Consider the following 21,403-nt stretch of genomic DNA (forward strand, 5'->3'; position numbering starts at 1 on the left):
ACTGGACCTTTGTGCCCTGGATTTCCTTACATCATTAGAGAAAGATGCAGAAGGTTTTTAGTTTAGGGTTTTGTTTATTTGTGTCTGTCTTTTCTTTAGTTTTGTTTTGTTATGTTTTTAAATGAGGAAACCACAAATTCAATGGTAAGAGGCAAAGAGCATGGCAAGAGTGCATTACAAAGCCATAATGCATTCATAGCATTTTCAGCAAGACCGCATTTTCCAGGCTATTTTATGAGGGGCAGAAAAGAAGCAGAGGGGAGAAGAAAAAAAAAAAAAACTACTTCAGAGGACTCCAAAAGGGGCAAAGCTACTAGAAGGAGGGAGAGCTAAAAATGAAATGGCTCACAGGTGGCTCCAAAGAAATGGTTACAAAACTGGAGAGAGTTAACTCACCCAATTCATTTCGCTGCTGACAGAGTGAAAGGTCAGTGGCTCCGTGTTTTACATGAAAGCTCCACAGTAACAAAAGAACAGACCTTTGAGCTCAGATATTGGAAGACTGTTAAAAAGTTTTACTTGGAAGCTTTTGTTACTGGAAGCATAAGTTGCAGTATCATTTATAAGCAGTGAAAATAAAAAAAAAAAGTTTTCTTTGAATACATATGCTTTTGTCTACAGTGAATGTGTATTTCCTTCTAGAGTGCCCTTTGATCCATTTCGTTTTATTTGCCTGCAGTTCTCACTGTCAGCCGTCCAAACTGTCAGGTCCCATTAATCTGGCTGTGGTTTGTAGTTATGATAAATGGGAACTCACAGACCTTAGCGTAGGCCACCTCAGATAACATGAGCCTATTAAATCTAATCCAAATTAACTAGAGAAAAACCCTTTGCCCTTGTAACTTATATGGACGAGAGAGAGATTTGGCGCTAGCAATACCAACATGGCTTATTCTAGAGAGAAATTCTGTTCTCCTTATGGAATTGATTTGTGATTCAGAGGAGCCATTATAGCAATCTAAATACACTGTTAAAGAGTGTGGGTTTTAAGCCATGCACTCTCAGTGTATTGAACACCGTATTTGATCCATTTTCATTAAACTTTTCAAAACTTTCCTCAGAAGATGGAATTTCAAGAGGTACAAACCATATAGCAAAATCTTGCCAGCAGACATTAACATATGCATTTGTTTGGTTATCCTTTTTAAGGTGAATACAAGCTGCAATAACTTTGTATCCTTGAACACAGAGGGAGTGATAATGCAGGCTTAGAAAGGATGGCTGGAGTTGAGAGTTTACCATTGAAAATATTAGTATTTCTTGAAGACTTGAATAGCAAATAGTAAAGATGACTAGAGAATTAAAAATTACAGGGAAAGCCTCTCCTGGGAGAGCTATTTACTTTTGTTCTAACACAGAAATTGGTAGATACGGAGGAATCACCTGAAATGCTGTAGCCAAAGGATGCAAATAATCCATGGAAGTTACTGTCAAATGGCAACACTCAGATGATGAAAGCCTTGGAAATACTACTTATAACAGGAAAAAAAAAAAAGTCACATGGTGTTTATCCAAGGCTCACATTGCTATTTATTCTCATAACATTTCATCTTACAACAAGATTGGGTCACTTCTGGTCTGCTATAAAATGTATTGGGGGAACACCCAATACCTGAAAAGAAGGAATCTTTACAACTAAAATTATGTCTATAATTCATGACTTAAAATGCTTGAAAATTCAGGCTCTTCTTTTCCAGAAGATGTTTCCCACATGAAAAAAATCAGAATATTCTAAGCACAAAAGAGATAATGCATCAAATACAGTTCAGTGTCCATGTGGATTTCTTCAATAATAAGAGTTCTTTATCAGACTAATCTAAACAGAACAACTTTCCTTATGTAAAGGTTATCCACTGGTTCTTCAGGATCAAAAAGCTTTTTACTGTTTTTCAGCCTGATATAGATTTATCTATGTTAAAGTACAAAGCCTGAAACTCTAGTTGGCTTTTATTGATTGTGCCAACAATGTGTGACAGCCTGACTTTGTGGAAACAATACAACTGAAGAATGGGTGGGAGGGGAAAACAACCACCAAGAACCTTAAAACCAAAGAGACTTTTCTATTTCTTTCTTTTCTTTGTTTCTTTTTTGTTTGTAATGCATTAGGATTTTATTGGAATTAATACTTACTAATCATTATAACTTTTATTTACTCAAGTCTTCATACATTTTTCATTTCTTCTTGTCAGCGTTAAAACTACTTCTGATAAAATAAAATCAGATGGAGGGAATTGGCTCCAGGTTGTGATGCAAAAAATCTTTGCTGTGTTTGGTTTTACTGAGGAAGGGGGAAGGAAGAAGGAAAAGGCTTTTCTTTGTGACCAGGGAAAATCTGCTTCAGAGAGCAGTCGAGTGGGCATGAGATATGAAATGTTACTAGAGAATTACTTGATAAAGTTTAACTGTTCTTCCTTTCTCTTTGTGGAAATTTTCAGTGCCAACTAAGGCCAGTAAATCAATCGGGTATTTCCACAATTTGGGTCACCTGGATATTTGACAATCTACTTCCCAAGTAGGTTTTGCATGTAGAAAGGATTCAGTTGTTGCTATCCAAACAGATGATTTCCAAAGGCCACCATCTCCAGGCCGATGGCTGTTTCTGTCCTATGTGACAGGCAGCCGTACAGGAGAAGCTGTTTCTGCAGAGCATCTCCAGAGGGAGGGCTCCACCATTCCAATCCTCTGCTCCTGCAGAGACCTCAACCTCGGCACGCTTTCACCTCATTCCATTCCTTCCAAAACCAGCTCTACACCTAAGAAACCTCTACACAGACATAGATTTACCTCTAACAGAATTGCCATAAAAGAAAAAGCAACACAACATTTGGTGTGAAGGACTTCCTGATCCTTTTGCCACCCTACAAAGCTGCAGAAATTTGATAAGGGATTAAGGACCAAAGGCATTTGAGCCATTGGTCTGGTGTCTTCTGCTATTAATCCAGCTGACACCTCCATCTGAGCACACTGAGGACACGCTGCTGTACCTTCAGCGGGAAGACAGTAGAAGGCGGGAGGCAACGTTGAATTAGGTGAGAAGGAGGGTTTGTTTGCATCGCTGCCCACTGCTGCCTAAAACCAGTCTTAGAAAATGTTTGAATTTTGCAAAACAGGGAAGTGAAAAAAACCCAATAACTATCAAAATGCTGCTTCTGAATAATAATGGAAGAAGAAGACGTATAAAGTCTATTCAGTCCAGCCCTGTATTCAGAAGAATAAAGCAAACTGTGCTCTCCACCATGGGTCACAATCATGCACAAAGTAAACATTTAAATGTCAAAGAAAAGAGTTTTGCTGGTTTAGTCCTGTAATTCATGCCACATAACTGTAGTCAGTGCAACTGCAGTTCCTAATATAACTTGTCTTCATTTAATCAGAAAAAAAAAAAGAAGCCTATGGAGGAGACATTCTGGCTCTGAAGATTATATGGAAAATTACACTTTGAGGTTTTTATATAACCAAATTCTAATAAGCAGAGATTATGGACTCCTGCTTATTCAGGCAGATCAGCTTATTAAAACTACATAAATATTTGCATAAAGCAAGCAGGACTTAGCAGCGTGTAAAAAGCACATAAAAGAAACATAATGTTCAAATAACCAAACAAGAAAATGGATGGTTTACAGAACATACTGCATTTATTTGGCCTCAGAATTCCTAGCATTGTAACAAACTCCCAAAATTTCACTCCTTAAAGTGCTTCAAACTCCATTTATATTATTATTACTTTTAACATTAATGTACATTTCTGTATAAACATCAATCCAAAGAGATCTCTATTTTTATAGAATTCTTTATATTAGTGGATCAAATTTGCTCTCAAGATCACCAGCATTAAGGCAGATTTCCAGAATTGAGAGATACTCAAGTCTATGCTGTTGTTGATGAGAGCAGAACTTGGCCCAGTCGGGTATATACAGTTCTATTTTCTGCATGTATTTCAAAAGGCACAATGGATTACCTTGGAAATCAATAACATTTAAAAGGGAGTTTATCAAAACAAATACTTTCAATTTGCTTTGGCACAGTCCACATCCAGAGGATGCATTTGCTCACCAGCTGTTCTGAATAACAAGCGTGATGACAGTGACATGGTGATCAGCAAAAGGGGAACCCACGTTGTGTGACTTCACCCAGTACTTCAGCAGCCCCAGCCTGATGTGTGTACAAGTACTATCACAGCAAAGTTACTTTGCTGGGCACCCATGCAAACTCACAACACCGTGAACCTCTGAAATTCTCCTGGTGGAGACAAGTTTGTCGTTGATGTTGATATTCCGAAGGCAGCCAAAAAATGGGTCTTTAACTGGAAGCCACGCTGTGTCCAAATTTGCTAAAACAAAACAAAACAAAAAAACCAAACAAGATAGAAAGATCAAATTAATATAATGAGAGTGATTTTAAAGAACATTAAGTACTGCAAGGCTTTAAAAAGAGGGGGAATGACATTGAACTACATGCATGAGCGGGATTTTGGTTTTGAAAGGAAAAAAGCCACATAGATACATGAAAAAATAAGCAGCAATAATATTACCTGGAATTTTGCCAAAGTAGAGTGGCTGATGTATGTGTCTAGGAGGAAGGGGTGGAGGTCCAGTCGTATAGTTATGCTGTGGACCCACCTCTAGTTGCAACATGTTCTCCTTCTGTGAGACTGCAAAGAAACAGGTAAATGAGTACTCTTTCTCAACCCTATTAAAGAATCAACTAGATATGGCACTACTTTTAAATAGCATCTGTCTTGAAATGTAACTCATAGGAATATTAGATTTTATTTTAATTCAAAGTCAGATTGACACATCTCATCTCTGGTTCTAAATACAGCCCCAAGCCCCCCTCTTACGTAAAGGCTTGAATTAACACAAGACACTTTGTTCTAAAGAGTATTCTCAGAATAAACAGAAGTGAAATTATTAATAAAAACCTAGAGCTGCAGCATTCTATGCTCACCATCCTTTTGAAGTTTCAGAAGAACTGCTAAGATACAACGTACCTGTGATAGTATGCCACTGTCCATTAGACAGAGGTTGCTTAGGTGTGACTGATGTCTGGAATTCTCCAGCACCGCTATTTCCAGCAGCAATGACCTGTACAAAAGTTATCTTTTAAGTTACTGTGACAAAGAAAAGTGCAACAGAAAAATACAGTACTTTAAGTAATTTACTGAACTTATGATGGCTGCATTTCACCTAATAGTTTCACAAGTTGCAGTCATTGTATACATATTATCCTCTCCAAGAGGAAAGTAAATTTCCTCAGTAGAATCCCAGGAGAGGATATTCGACAAATTTTACAACCCTAAGTACATACCTTTGTCTCTCCTTCTCCATCTTACCAAATTGTGTTAATTCTTTTGACATAAGCTTTCTGAGACACAGTCTTTCCTACTAGGCCTTCTTTTCCTTTCCCAAAGCAGTCTTCTACATGCTTGGCATCTCCTGAGAGAATCTCTGCAGCACATTTCTCTGGCCTTTCACACAACTTTGGACTACTCATAATTCACTCATGTACCTTGCAACCTGGCTATTTATGGTGACATTTTGAACAACCACCTGCTTGTGCTTTCTCACATCTTGCTTCTCATTCCTTGCAAGTGCATTATTTCCTTTCAAACTTTTTTCTGGTGTGATAGTTACAACAAACTTGGTAAAGGTCAGGTAACTGATATGCTGAGGCCACCTCCTATCAGGCTGATGGGTGGTGTCCCATTGACCTTTCATTCCTTCCTGTTGCATCCTGTCCACCCTGACAGCCAGCATGAATCTAAGTTACTGCTGAAAAAAATTGGTCAGTCTTGCCCTTAAGGAGTCCCCAGCTGTTGATGCCCCTGCTAGTTGTGCTAATTGTGCTAGCTGTATCTTGAACCAGATCAGTGATCTGGGGGAAACTAGCTGATGACAAGATAATAAAAAGAAGTTCCCTAATCTGCAAAGAGAAGAGCAAAGCTGAGCTTTCTGAAGTTAGGTAGACTCATGCTGGTTTAAACCGTGCCATGAGACAGCAGGTTCTGTGGAGCACTGTCATCTTTCTAGTTGATGTCCCTTCAGCAGCAACCACAATAGTTTTGTAGTTCAAGACTCACATTCTGAAGCTGTGACATGAAAAAGCAACACTGACAATAATCACCACCGTGACACAACTAGAGGAGAATATGCTAACACGAAGCAAAACCGCTTGTGTTGTACAATGGACAAGGTTATAGAGCTGCCGTACAGCCGTATAATGACTGAAGAAGGAGTAGGAATATGCTTCAGAGTTCTATAGAATCATAGAAGCATTTTGATTGGAAGAGACCCTCAGGATCATTGAGTCCAACCATGACCTAACTCTAGCACTAAACCATGTCCCTAAGAACCTCATCTAAATGCCTTTTGAACACCTCCAGGGATGGTGACTTCACCACTTCCCTGGGCAGCCTGCTCCAATGCCTGACAATGCTCTATAGGCAGAATTTTTTCCTAATATCCAATCTGAACCTCCCTTGGGATAACTTGAATCACAGAATCACAGAATCACAGAATTGGCTAGGTTGGAAAAGACCTCAGAGATCATCAAGTCCAACCCTTGGTCCAACTTCAGCCCATTTACTAGATCATGGCACTAAGAGCCATGTCCAATCTCAGTTTAAAAACCTCCAGGGACGGTGAGTCCACCACCTCCCTAGGCAGGCCATTCCAATGCCTGATCACTCTTTCCGTAAAGAACTTCTTCCTAATATCCAGCCTAAACTTCCCCTGGCAGAGTTTAAGCCCATGTCCCCTTGTCCTATTGCTAACTGCCTGGGAGAAGAGACCAGTTCCCACCTGACTATAACTTCCCTTCAGGTAGTTATAGAGAGCAATGAGGTCACCTCTAAGCCTCCTCCTCTCCAGGCTGAACAACCCCAGCTCCCTCAGCCTCTCACCATAGGTCATGTGCTCAAGTCCCTTCACCAGTCTTGTTGCTCTTCTCTGGACCCGCTCCAGCACCTCAATATCCCTCCTGAACTGAGGGGCCCAGAACTGAACACAATACTCCAGGTGTGGCCTCACCAATGCAGAGTACAGGGGAAGGATCACTTCCCTTGTCCTGCTGACCACACTATTTTTGATACAGGCCAGGATACCATTGGCCTTCTTGGCCACCTGGGCACACTGTTGGCTCATGTTGAAGCCATTTCTTCTCATCCTATCACTTGCTGTAGCCTCCCCATGGATTTTTGCAAAGGCCCAGAAGCCTGAGAAAACTAAGACAGTGCTCTACTGCTGACCACTGTGAAGAAAGCACATGCAAGTTAGTGTGCACACAATGGAAGCTGCTAACGTAGGCATAGAGACAGGTTAAATACACGATTTTCCATGTGATGGTTTTAAACAACTCTGAGGAAATTGTTCAATGTTGTACCTATAGACAAATGTAATATGTAAGTCAAGAGTTCAAGGTCAGAATTCCCCTGCTAAATGAGGGCAATGCAGCTGAAATGGAAACACAGTGTGTACTTACCTTTCCTCCTTTCATGTAAATAGTCAAGTAGTTGTCTTGCTTGCTTCCAGCATGGAGGAGTATACCTGTTGAGCTCCTTGGTCGAATAGTAAATACAATCCTAAAATCCAAACCCATCAGCAAATTACCTGTGGAGAACAAAACAGTGGGTAGAGAAGTAATCACAGGAGGAGATAACTGGAAAACCACATAAAAAATAAATGAAAAAATCCTTACGCATGCACACACACACATTTAAGACATAATTCCATATACTATAATCTCTACACATCTTACCAATGGTGATATATCCTCCTTCATTAAAGAAATAAATCCCTCTCTCTGCAGGAACATCCAGACATGGAAGTACACCATTTTTTTGCTGAGGTGCATTCAAGACTTGTCCATTCATCTTAAAATTCCTCAGGCAACCCTTGAAACTGTTCATTGGTATATTCTGGAAGCACATTTCAAAACATCAATACTAAAGCACGATGGCATTTTTTTTAGTAAGAATACCCATTAGTTCTTATGTATTGTTGGACTGCAGAAAAACAAGTGGCACTAAAGGCACCTAAAACCCATCTCTGATGCAGTGAAAACGTATTCCAAAATTTAGAAAAAGAGCTTAAAATATGAAAGTAACAGTTGATTTTGAGTTAATATAACTCCTGCTTGCAAAGTAGATACTTCCCAATGATATGTCAAAAGGACAAGAGTTGTGAAATGTCAAGTACACCCTTTTTAAGAGGCTGTTTATTTAAATCTGATTTTATAAAAGGCCCAGCATCATTAATTGTCCAATTTTTAAATTAATTGAAACCAACATATTTCCAATTAAAATCCAGTTCTACATTCATAATTCTTTAATGAGAAGGATTCCTTTGCTTCTCTACAGATTATTGCTTATGCCACTGAGGCAAATATTCTGTGGGAAGAGGATGTGCCTGGAATCACAAATGTGATTTTGTTTTTTCTATTTTTTAAAGAACAGAAATGAAAATGGTACACGGCTGTCATCAGTGTCTCAGCAACACACATGGAAAATATTGATCCAGCTGAGATGTCTATTAACAGGTGAGGGAAAAAGGTCTGTAATGAACAACAGGAAACAGCAGTCACAGATGGTGCTCAGTCAGTGCATGGAAATACCCCCCAAATCTTTTCAACATGGAAATCCTGCGTATTAACACTATCACACGTAATTAGTGCAGCATGAAGACTGTGTGTGGGTGGATGTGTCTATTATTTACCTGTCTTTTCAGTGACAGCAGTCCTCCCACATAGACTGGCGACTTAATGCTGATGGCAGAATTTGTTGCTAATCTCCCATGCTGCACCCTTAGACCATCAACAACAAGGCGGACGTTCTTCCCATCTGTGCCGAAGACCACCTTTGCAGGGCACAAACATAACAGAATGAGAAACCCCCAAAGCCAGTGAAAACCTTTGGCGATATTTTTCTTTAAATTAAACACCATGTTGTTGAAATATTTAAACTCAAAAGAACATGCTGGGACCATCAGTTTCTATAACCTCTCTTGTAAGACAGACCAGCCAACCACATGAAATTTGGGGCATAGCAATTAACTTCAGATGACCAAAATAAAATTTCTAATAGCTTAAAAATTCAATAGGCTTTGCCTGCTGAATGCTAGTTGTGGTTTCACCACAGTTCCTGTGCCATACTACTTACAGTGTGCCATTGCCCATCATTGTATTTAGTACTGGTTTTGATTTTGATTTTTTTTCCTCCAGAGCCAAGTGAAAAGACAAAACGTCCTTTTGAAATGTGGAGAGCCATGTAAAAGTCTTCAGACCTTTCCTCCATGAAAACTATTAATCCTCTTGATGATCGAGTCCGCACATCTGCAGAAAAATGTAACCTGTAGGGGAAAGTAAGCATTTGAAATATGGGTCTCTTTTATTAGTTGTTGTAGTCTTTATGTTCTCCAGAAAAATGCTACTGAAACTCCATTTGCGAAAATGCAGAATAGCTTGCCTGCATTGCCTGCACTTCTGAATGTGAACAAAAGTTGACATATTCAGGCTTAGGATTTGGCATCAATATGCACTGTAATTTCTACCACATCCAAGTCAGTCTACTCAGTTTGGATAAATGTTAGCAAAGAAAAAAAAAATGCCTGAACTTTTAGAACCACTCTTCTGTTATGCCCCAAGATATAAGCAAGAAGAAAATCCTGGCTCTTGGCATGCAAAGAGTCAAGCAGCTTTGACAACTCAAGTATTACGAGGAGAACAGAGAATATTTGTATTACCTATCCGTAGATGCTGGTGGAGAAAACATGTAGGATAAGAAACTGTTGGGGGTGTTTCCAAGGAGATAAACTTCACTGCTGACATTTAACTGAGTTGGTAAATCGTGATTTTGCTGGTTTGGCAAATTAGCGGCTTTCAGATAATCAAGGTATTTTTCATTCTTTACCTGTAAGATAGAATTGAAATATTTACTGTGCATGAACATGAAAGAAAAAAACCAAAACTTTTCAATCTACACATTCAGGTGTTGCCACCTGAGACGGTCAACAGCCTTCTCTAAGTGACAGAAAAGCTGTTGTCATTCTGGACAGGTATGGGTTTAGCATGGAACTTCAACACAAAAATAATCTGCTTTGGGTGTGAGATGGAAGGAAAATAACAACATTGGAATCTCAGTTCTACAAACCATGGCTGTGCAGGCAAAGGTTGGCATCAATATAGAGAGAAGATGACAGTAAAAATAAGCATACCTTGAGCATCTTGAACCTGAGAGGATTCTTAAATTCCTTCAGCAACATCGGTTTGAGGTTCTCGTATTTGCGGCAAGCTCCGAGGGATACGCCAGTCTTTGCAGTATAATTAATGAGATTTTGAACCTCAGGGAGCTGACCTGTCCTGGAGTGATGAAAGCAGTAAGTGCTGTGACACGACATTCCTTTTCTTAAGCCTAAACAACAACATACTGTAAAACTGTGTTCTGTACAAAATAGATTTCCAGTGACCTGATCTTAAACTACCAATTTTTATTTTTCGATGAAAAATGTAGGTTTAGTGCTGTAAAAAGTATTCCTATTTGTCCTGCTTCTGCCCATTTCTTTTTGGCTGCGGAAATAACTCTGATGTTTTGTTCTCATCTTTTCTAAACAAAGTATTTTTTGCTAAAAATTATCTGTTAAAAAACCCCCACAAACAAATATTGCCATTGAAAAAGGGGGAAAAAATGACAGCAGCCTTTATAGAATAAGATTGCTGGATCAGACTACAAAACTTTGCTGGTTGATTGTGCATAACCAGTGGCAGATCAAGAAAAAATGGCAACATCAGATTTTACTAACTCTGTAATTCACTCTCTCCTTAAATAAGATGTTATGAGATTTGTCAAGGGGCAAAGCCCACCACAACTTAATATGTAGCTTTGGTATTACAGCCAAATTATCAGAAAGACTGTCAAAACCAATTTCTTGTGTGTATAAAGAATAATATTAAGTAATACTGTCATTTTGTAAATTGTACCCAGCATCTCTAATCAGTACATTACAGAACACTTTGCAACTAGAAAAAGCAATGAAGCTCCTTGCCTGTGTTTTTCTTACGAGAGTGGTAGGGTTGGGAGCAGAACCTGAACTAGTTCTGTTCCAGTCCAGTTCTCCATTCACTCAATCAGACTAGCTACTATATTAATTCTCCATCTACTTTGGTACTAAAGCAATTTTCAATTTTTTCTTCTGATTGGGAGGTTAATATCCAAATTATTTCATTGTCTTGCAGAGCTTTAAATGAAGATATAATTTGAGCAACCTGATTGACTGAAATGTGTGGCTGCCCATGGCAGGGGGTTGGACTAGATGATCTTTAAAGGTCCCTTCCAACTCAAACCATTCTGTGATTCTATGATAAATCAAAAGATACTATTTTTTGTAAATTCTACACATGTATAAATGTTCACCAAAGCTTAGCTAAAACAAAGCCTCACCGGGAAATTACTTGTGACTCAAGAAATGCTTTAAAGAATATATTTATGCCTAATCTCTCTCCCAAATTTCACCTGTAAGGTGTCTCTAATAACCAGATAAACATGTGAAAAAAGAGACAACATAAATCAGGCACCCAATTTCTGTACATACGCTCTCATTTGTTGGTGTATCTGGTTTGATTCTGTCAGTAAGCTTTGCTCCCTGTGCAGCTATAATGATATAATCCAGCATATCTTTTTGGATGCCTTGTTGGGACACTCCAATTTGAGTTCATTCTTTGATTTAAAGACTACTAAACAAGTATGATTCAGACTAGAATTCCATTACATCTGAACAGCAGATTTAATTACAACTTGATACCATGTATAATCTGCCTGAATAAAAGAAAGAATATTTGGGAGCAGTGAAGTTATGCATTCATGAAGGCTTCCCACATGTAGAAGAACAGCAATTTAGCAAAAAGTTATTTTAGTGTGACCAAAATGCATGAAACAGAATTCTTTCTATGCCAAATACCTTTTTATAAAGATGTTTGAGATGCAACCTTCAAAATTATCTCCACCGAATTTTATAGGTTCAACTAATGGCCGTGCTCTTGGAGAGTCAACTGATTTTAATGCAGATTCATCATCAACCAGCAGATGTACTCTGAAACAGAGTGAATAAAATTAAACATGTAATCTAAAAAATTGTTATGAGCCTAAATGAAACATACATATAAAAAGAACCATTTGACAGATGTGTTTGCTTGTTACATTGTAATTATGCTAGAGCTTAATGAGCTACTGGGATTTTTTTCAGTACGTGCTCACTGACTGCTATGAAACTGCTCTGATTTTTGGTAGTAGATGTTGAGCAAGAATTGAAGCTGGTACTTCAGTCCTCCAGTGAGATCCTGCTCCAACTGAAATTGACGATGGAGCTCACAACTATGGGACAAGATTTCATCCTTTGTGTCAAAACGGTGCACTTGACATGTTAGCAACTGCTAGTAGAGATAATATTAAGTTATAATTACCTGCAGTTATAGCCAGTCATTCAGAACTTGCCACTTAAACTAAAACTTATGTCCCTTTATGTATTCCACAGAAATCAGTCTGATTTAGGAGCTTTTCAGTAAACTGCCTCTTCTGGTATGTACATAACAGATCATTATTGAAAAAACAGCCACAGTATTAGCTTCTTTCCTGGGCCTTTAGCCACCTATGTTACAGTGACATGTGCAAATGTTATGGGAAGAGGAAGAGTTCCAGAGCTCCAGCTTGACAAACAGTCAAAAACTCACACAGTCTACAAAAGACAAGCATAGTGATGTACAGCTGAAACATCACAGGTACTGACATTCACATACATAGACCAAAAATCTCCTTTTGCTTCGTTATTTCAGTATCCTGAAAATTTTAGCCATTTTTACACAGCCATTTTCAGCCGCCTACCCAAAGAACAGGTCACGCAAAATTTTGATCTTCTTTCTCCAACCACAACATTAAAGACCCAAATGAAGAACTGGACTCACCTGTTGTCTGTTTTTATTACTGTCACATAATGCAGTGACCCATCTTCGTATTTCTTTTTCAGTTCAATTTCCATCTCTCCCATCTTTGCAGTTACAATGCCAGGTCTCAGAAAGATGGTGAGAATATTAGGCTGTAAAAGAATCCCACAAAATGATCAGTTGAATGCAAGCACCTTTAGTTCTCCTTGATATTGCCACTAAGAACAGTTCTCAGTGGTCTCTCACAGGAAAGAAATTTTCTTACACTTAAACTACATTTCTTAGCCACCTAGTACCAGATATTACGTCCAGTTCTGCACAATTAGCATAGTTTCTGTTTTAAAATACCTCTGCACTCTGAATACCAAGCAGTTCTTTAAAATACTAGTTTAAAGTACATTTACGAAAAGCAGAGGATTCCATTCTCCACCTCTCAAACGCCTGATGTGCATTCCCTTCTTAACTCTTTCAGCCAGCAAGAATGGGGTTCTGCTTGAACCTTCCTGCTTTCTGAGGGAATGTAGCCAAAATCCATCCCTTTCCTCTGCATATTTGATTGTATCTGTGTGGGCAGAATGCCAGTTTTTCCTCAGAAAATTTCCAGCCAACTGTTTTGGGCAACAATTATCTTACTGGGATGGTGGTGTTACGGTGCATGAGCTACTCTGCAGAAGGCTTAAGTTCAAAGCTCAGTTACTTCTTGAACTACTTGTTGGTTGAGTGAAGAAATTGCCAGGGTGAGTTTCTCTGGCCTATAACATGCAAGATGCCCTGATCAAAAGATTATTATAATAGCCATTCCTTGCCTTAAAATACAGGAATCTTCATGAGACTTATGACAGAAACTGACACCAAACTGACACAGTCACAAACAGACATGATTGAGCCAGAAATAAAACCAATCACAAATTTTAAGTTGAACCTGTTTCATACCCAAAGATTGTAATTTAAGAGTGTTCCAGTCGATGCCATGGTCTGAAAGCCAAAGCCAACTTGGAAATCCCTGGGAAATGGGAAACCCGCTGCACTCAGGCTCAGCGTTCCCTTCTTGGAGAAAGCCGCAGATCTGATGAGCTGAAAGGGAGATAATAATGCTTTCAGTGATTTTCTTTTTAATCAGAAGAAGTGGCAACATGGGACAACAAACTGCCCTACTCAACGTAATTGCAACCAACTCCAGTCAAACCCAACCACAAGGCCAACTGCAAGTACAGTTATTTCAGCACAGAACAGACCGAATGAATTTGTTTCACCAGCATTAACTACGATCTGAGAAATTCTAAAGGGAGGTGAGACTTGCTGAGTATAACAAGCTGTTCGTCTCTAGCTACTCTTTGCATTGACACGATGGCTTTGAAAGCTTTCACATTTGGGGACACAAAAGTGAGCAGCTGGAGGAATAGTTTGCAAGTACAGACCTGTGCAGATGAGCTACATAACTGAAGCTGTGTGAGTCACAGGACAGAATATATCTGGGCCTTTTTGAACAAAACACAATTTAATACATGAGAAGTTATACAGATACAGAGAGTGAAGTCAGATCCTCTGCATAGGGAAATGGCCTGTGAAGAAATTGCTCTGTAGAAGGTTTAGATGCCACAAAGGGAAAGCAATTGAGCCCAAACTTTCATAGCAAAAGGGCAAACAGGATCATATACTATGTAAGTAGCACTAAGTAGAAGCAGAAGTGCAATTTTCATCTCTCTATGCAGCACTGGTTAAGCCAACACTGAAACATCCCGTTGTCCCACTTTAAAAAGAACATGGCAAAACTCAAGGGTGCACAGGTAATAATTATAAAACAACAGATGAGTGGAGCAATAGCCTTACAATGAGAGACTGCAGTGGAAGCAGAGTCAGCTTAGCTCTTTCAAGAAAAAAGGTTTAGAGGTCATTTAATTAGCACCTTGGTGGGAAGAAAGATCCTGACTAGTATTAAGTAACAAAGTATTCTGGCCTAATCAGTAACAACTGGAAGGCAACAAGTTTACATGGTAAATATGAATTCTTAACTGTACACAGTACTATTTTAATTAAGAGGGTGAACTATGTGCTGGAGCAAGCTATCACATTAGGGGTGGAGTCTCCATTCTTCCATATCTTTATACCAAGCCCAGGTTCCTTTATTACCATCACACATTAACCAAATATAATTTTTGACCTAAGTAAAACATAATGGTCCAGGATTTATAGACGAGCCAGACTCTGTGAACTCTAGCAGAAGTTTTTAAGGAACTTTTTTAGTTACCTTCCAATCATCTGAACATTTCTTGCTGACACCAAAAGTCTCGTCAAAAATAACAGATGCAGTGTTAGGGTTTTTCACATTCTTCATGCAGCCCCGGAATGGAGGTGTGGATATATCAAAGCTGATTTCAGAGAGTGGAAGAAAAAAGAGCTCAGTAGCCTGGTATTTCAAAGTACACATCAGTACAGCAGCCTGTAAATGCTGACAATATAAGAAACAGAAAAACAGAACACGAGCGATCTTTCTTGCACACACATACTTCATGCTGATCAAACCCAATCTTCAGGATACACTCCAACAAAGATCCCACCATTAATCAAAAATCACAAATCACGGTCATGTATTATACACCGGTTATTTTCATATCACATAAGATACCTGATACAGAGTGTGAAAGAAATGTCCTAAGAAAATAGTTCAGATGGGGTTTTTAAAAAAAGCCTGTGTGTTACAGTCATTTTATAGTTACTCACCGTTCCCGTAGAGAAGGTGGAATTCCACCTAGATAGTACTTAGTGAAAGGGAAGACATTTATGTTGGCTTTAATATCAGGACTGACGTGAACAGTATTCCTACTTGGGGCTAGCACCAAATGAATCTGAAATAGGTGAATAATGAGGATTACTTTACTTAGCAGAAACAAAAATAATGTAGCAGATTAAAAGTACTTCCACAGAGCAGAACACATTTTGTTTACCTCCTCTTGTTTACTAGTGACTTAAATCCAGAAAAACTGCAGTGGTTCAAAGGTACTTCACAAAATTTGGGCATTTTGCCAAAGAAAATGCCTAAGGGAAATGCTCTACCAGCCAAATACAAGGTGAGGTTTTATTTTCCTCAGGAAGACTGCCCCAAAAATACACCTCACCTTCTGTTTGCACTTAAAGATTCAGGAACTGCTGCCTGATCCAAAGCCTGGGTCAGTCAGCTGGGTGAAGGTAACTTGACCCAGTACACAAAATAAATATTCCTTCCAGCAGACCTATCCTACTTAGCTGGAGATGTAGTAACGGTAAAAGAGAATGAATCAACATGGTCCATCGAATAGTTTAACACTGTCTTTACAATTTCACTCTTGTAGTTCTACAAAAGAGCCAGATTGAAACTAAGTACACAAGCAACAACAAAAAGACTACAAAAGAGGGATCTCTGTAAAGATCAGCCTCCCCTGAAGACATAAACTCCTAGGTAGTGAAAACACTAATCCAAGTATCAAACTAATGTTAATAATCACAATGTACACAGCTCTCTTTAAATAAAGTAATAACTCTGACAAAGTGTGTTGGGTTTTTTTGTTTTGTTTTGTTTTCCTTTGGTGGTTTTTCTGTTGAAACTGAATTTACTCACAGGAAAGCATGACAGCAGAAAGATTCATTTTCACATGTCCAAACTAATCCCCAGCAGCTTGGTCTCCTCAACACAAAAGTAAAACTTCGCAACTAAACTTTACAACAGGATGTTTAGTTTCAGCTATTATTAATATGTAATTTACAAATAATGATCACTTGATTATTCAAAATCACGTACTTGTTTAAATGTTCCATCATTTACAGTTGCATTGGTTTCTATTTCTTTTGGAGGATCAGAGCCAACTTTGTATCTAAAAACTGTATGACCATCTTTAATGAGCACACTGATGAACTGATCCTGCAATTAAAAAAAAAATTAAAAATAAATAAAAAAACATCAATACAAACTTCCACAATTTCATATGTATTTCACTGTCATGTGAATAATTTGAATAAAGCTATCTAGTTGCTTCCATAAAGCTTTTGGGGGAGAAGATAACACAAAACAGGCTAAACCAGTTACTGTTAAATCTAACATGTTCTCGAGTAAGCAAAGTTTAAAAAAATGTTCTTGGACCACAAAACAGACAGAAGCATTTCACAAATTACCTCATTTGCTGCAAAAAACACAACGCCTTCATCTGCTGTAGTCTCAATTGTCTGCTCATAGCGTACTCGGCTGTGGATATTTGGTTCTTTCAGTGTGACGCTGGCATAACCAGTGCCTTCAAAATAGCTTTGGTCAGTCTCTTCTTTATACCTGTAATAATTCAGTGTCACAGATGTGAATACATGAGAGCAAAAACTGTCACCATGTAGACTTACTGTCATAATTTTTAAAAAGCTTAAGTTAAAGCATTGGGTACATGGTCACTGATAGAGTCATATTCTGATCTAACCCAAGCAAAGAGAAAACCTTCCCCTGGCTTCTATTGGAATTGCATATGGACTTAAGAGAGGAAATCATTAGTGATTGACTTTTTTGCAGTTAATATAGTATTTACTTTATAAAGGAGCTGAATACAGTAGCCTATGAATTGTGTCTGGGCATTACAATATTTCAAGTGTTGGCCAATGGACTGAGGTAGCCATAGATGTGAATAGTGCCAACTGAGGATTTTCTCTTAGAAATGTAGTAATGACTAAAAGGTAGAAAAAAAATCAGCAATTTATCCACAGTAGTTATTGTTCTGGATGTGAAAAGACACAAATTCATCATGATAAAATCACAGAAAGCGAAACACGTCTGTGTTTACATCATACCTTCTGCAGGGTTGCACTTCAGTGGTATTGAGATTAAATGTCCTCTTGAAGTTGTAAAGGCTGATAATGTGCTCATTTAGGTTGTCTAATTCAATGCAGCCTTCATAATGAGGATAGTCTAGCTTACGTGGAGGCTGCAAGATAGTGTCATCAAAAACAACTGTCAACATCAGCTGACAAATTTTACATCTATTTGTAAGTGCTAAGACTTACTGCAAATATTAATAAGACACAGAATATTACATCCTTAATATAATAAGATTATTATATCTTTATATATAATATTCAAACCATCTGATACCGCCCCAGGAGTACTGCAGCAGAATTTAAAGCCGAGTCACATGGATGGATTGGGAATAGTACTTGGCAGGGCTGGACAGATTTCTTGCTGTCCTCAGCAGATGAACTATTATCACGCTCCCTTCTTTGAGTTTTATCATGCTCAAGCCAGGCAGCTTCTATAGGAAGCAGCATCACCTTGCATCCCGTCCATTCCTACTGACACGGATAAACTTTTACACAGCCTTTGAAAGACTGCTAGTGGCAATCTGTACTTACAAGAACAAAAGAATGATTAACACAGAAACCTATTTTAAAGACTAAGCAACTCTTTGTACCCTAAAATCTGGTGGATATCCTCCAACATAAAAGACAACAGTGCTGGGATCAAGATTTAGAAGAATGTCACTGCTTCCGCCACTGGCAGTCAAAGGCCTTTTATATTCTGGATAAGTTGATGTTGCTTCTTTGACGTAATTCAGCTTTGCATACTGGTAAATCCTAAAACCAGAATAGACAGGCAAAATATCACATCACACTAACAAAAGTTGTTCTCAACAGGTTTTGGAAAAGACTGTCGTGCACTGTGGATCTTGTACCTTTCAAACTTAACTTGATCCATAACAGCTTCCTCAGTTTCGCTTTGAGTCACAAGTGGCTGCACATCTATTTCTACATCACCGTCTCCCAGGTTATAGACACAAGTGAGGTGACCATCTTTCACAGCCATACCAATATAGTCTTTGGAAGCCTAAGAATAGCAAAGCAAATAATCATTAATAAATTATTAATGCTAATGAAGGTAAAATACAGCAGCACTTCCTCAGAGACATGAGTGTACCGTGCATAAGTCATAAGAAATCCACCCACCTAATGAGGAGAATTGTTATTAAGTTTATCAGTTCTGGGAAGAAATAATTGTAATCTTATATATGTTGCACTGATTCAGTGAATATAGTTACAAATTAATTGAAGAGTCGTGTGTGTGTGTGTGTGTGTGTGTGTGTGTGTGTGTGTGTGTCTTTTTATTTTTATAACAATAAGAGCTAAAATAATTGTTACATTTGTAACACCTCCCATCTAAAGCCATGAAAACATGGCACTTTTACTAAAAATTAGACTCAACATCTGTGAAATAAAAAAGATGTTTGGAATAACACTGAGTCAAGGACAATGGTTCCTACTGAGGTGACTGGAAGTAGTCATTTTCCCAAACAATTCAAATTTTATTTCTCCAACATACCATATTTCACAGGAAATGATTAAAATGCTGTCAACAGATATCCTGGCCAGATATTCAGGGGATAAAAAGGTGAAATCCAGCGTAGAGCAACTACTTTTAAACAGCTCTTTGTGTATGCACAAGACTCACTACAGATACATCTGCTGTTAGATAACAAGACTTAAAAGTATATAGTTAGTAACCAAATGCAGGAAATTTTTACATGTTTGACGGTGTTTGAGCGAGCCTGTATACACAGCAAGTCTGTAATGTTCTGCCTGTTCAGAAGACAAAAATATTAAGAGCTGAGAGACTGGATTTTAAAACTGAAGTGATCACCTCTTTTCAATCAACAGAGAAACTCACAGCGACTTATATTGTGAAAGGGGTCAAAGCTCTGAGGCAGGAGTTGAGCCCTGTTTGTGCTGATTGCTGCAGAACCTGGCACTTCTGACAAGACTGTATGATGGTATCCATGACTGATAAGTAAATTCCAAACGAGTAAACCAGCAAAGCATCAAAGGGCAAAGCAGTCAGTCACTCAACAAGTTACTTTGTTGGTGGTGGAATGAACTATTCTTCACAAAACACTTCTTCCACCACATAATGACAGTTATAAAGAAATGGGCCAACAGTAGCTGTAAACTTCAGTCAGAATAAATAATCTCCCTTCCATTTCTCAAAACATGTTGTCTGTTCTAAAAATCAGATTAAATCTCAAAATATACCTACATCTTTATTACCCAGGTACAGTACAAACTTATTTGATGGCCTCTGGAGGGTGTCTAATCTTGTCTGAAGGAGAGGGCTTTGGAGAAAGAAAGAGAGGGAAGTATAGCCTTTCAGATCTTCAAGGTTGCTTGGAGGTCGAACCTCTACACCAGAGCTGCCGTTGAACCTCATAGGAATAGCAACCTGTTAAGAAAAACAAAATTCAGAATGTTACAATTATCTATTGCTACTACTCCTACTTATTTCACTGTTGTGTTTAATTGCAAATTAACCTATTGCATATTCTAGTCATGTTACAGCCTTCAATTACTACAGATTTGGACTCTGATCCCAGCAAGCAATATTATTAGGAAACAGACTGGATAATACAGCATTCTGTATTATCAATACTTATCACTAACACAGCACGTTTTTACTCCAGACATCAATTAATCAACTCTTACCGTGCCTCTGTCAAGTAATTGTTACCTTGAATACAGGGACAGGGAAGGACATGCCCTGCAGCTCTAAAGAATGAACCTATGAATTATTTAGATGTCTACATACATACCCTGATGTTTCCCTTAGCTGGACTTTACTGTGTGTTGGAAATTATAATGCACCTCTGATATTAATGAAGACACATCCTACTACAGTTATTTACAACATGGTCACAAATTCCTCTTATTCATGGTAACTAGAGGTTACTTGAGGATGAGCTCAGCGATGCGTATCAGGGATCTGAGACCATGTTATCCCTTGAGCAACTACAACAATTGCTTAAATGGAGAAGGAGCATCCAAACAAGATGCCAGTAGCTGACTCCTAGTGTGGTGGGGCAGCTGGAGGCATGAGAGCACAAGACTACACAACTCTTTTGGCAGTGCCAGCATTCAACTGGCCACGCATGGGTGCAGAGCCTCTAAGCTGCAGGGCTGACTCTACCTCTGTTGCCAAAACCACCACAACGTACCTTGGAAGACAAGAGGCTATTGGACAAATAAGTAGTGCAGAGAGGCCCTGGAAAAAAAAGCCTGCAGGAGAAGGATGGAGCAGGATGCTACTGTGTCCACTCATTTTTATGTACAAACTATTATGCTTCCCATTATCACAGTTTAAGTGTTGGGTGGTGCTGTTGATTTAAATTTTTGTCTGGTCTTTCACACAAATTTTAACAAAATGATTCAGAAAGAGAAAGAGGAACAAAAGTACTGCTGTGTGTCGAAACAACTGAGGTCAAGCATGATTGCAATGTTCAGGACAGACCTTATTTGCAGCATCTCTTGCCTGCTGAATCAGCTCTCTTATGCGATTTAAGTTCTCAGAGATATTGCTTATTGGCATCAGCTGTTGGTTGATACTCTCGATCTTGCTGAACAGATCTGGAAGTTTGTTTGTCAATTTTTTTACTGCAATGAAATTAAAAGAAAAAAACATTGATGATGAAAAGAGGAAGAAAACAGA

At 38.5% G+C, this 21,403-nt stretch overlaps 1 protein-coding gene across 3 annotated transcripts in view; it reads right to left on the bottom strand.

Moving 5' to 3' along the window:
- Positions 1–3,611: 3,611 nt before the first annotated feature.
- LAMA3 (laminin subunit alpha 3) overlaps positions 3,612–21,403 on the bottom strand; it is a 119,484-nt gene continuing 101,692 nt past the window's right edge. For 2 of the 3 annotated variants that reach the window (XM_071804181.1, XM_071804180.1), the window contains exons 57-77: positions 21,206–21,348; positions 19,961–20,143; positions 18,606–18,757; positions 18,345–18,507; positions 17,728–17,861; positions 17,074–17,224; positions 16,703–16,822; positions 15,649–15,773; positions 15,176–15,296; positions 13,861–14,001; positions 12,949–13,079; positions 11,949–12,080; positions 10,209–10,353; positions 9,738–9,904; positions 9,155–9,344; positions 8,712–8,852; positions 7,756–7,915; positions 7,480–7,607; positions 4,991–5,084; positions 4,532–4,651; positions 3,612–4,330 (exon numbers count right to left, since the gene is read on the bottom strand). In XM_071804181.1, the coding sequence (XP_071660282.1) occupies positions 4,185–4,330; positions 4,532–4,651; positions 4,991–5,084; positions 7,480–7,607; positions 7,756–7,915; positions 8,712–8,852; positions 9,155–9,344; positions 9,738–9,904; positions 10,209–10,353; positions 11,949–12,080; positions 12,949–13,079; positions 13,861–14,001; positions 15,176–15,296; positions 15,649–15,773; positions 16,703–16,822; positions 17,074–17,224; positions 17,728–17,861; positions 18,345–18,507; positions 18,606–18,757; positions 19,961–20,143; positions 21,206–21,348 (2,987 nt within the window). In that variant the 3' untranslated portion in view covers positions 3,612–4,184. Of the gene's footprint in view, positions 4,331–4,531; positions 4,652–4,990; positions 5,085–7,479; positions 7,608–7,755; positions 7,916–8,711; positions 8,853–9,154; positions 9,345–9,737; positions 9,905–10,208; positions 10,354–11,948; positions 12,081–12,320; positions 12,723–12,948; positions 13,080–13,860; positions 14,002–15,175; positions 15,297–15,648; positions 15,774–16,702; positions 16,823–17,073; positions 17,225–17,727; positions 17,862–18,344; positions 18,508–18,605; positions 18,758–19,960; positions 20,144–21,205; positions 21,349–21,403 lie in introns of those variants that run through there. The other variant, XM_071804182.1, reaches the window with a different exon arrangement.

This window comes from Patagioenas fasciata, chromosome 2 (assembly GCF_037038585.1).
Source record: "Patagioenas fasciata isolate bPatFas1 chromosome 2, bPatFas1.hap1, whole genome shotgun sequence".
Classification (NCBI taxonomy): domain Eukaryota; kingdom Metazoa; phylum Chordata; class Aves; order Columbiformes; family Columbidae; genus Patagioenas; species Patagioenas fasciata.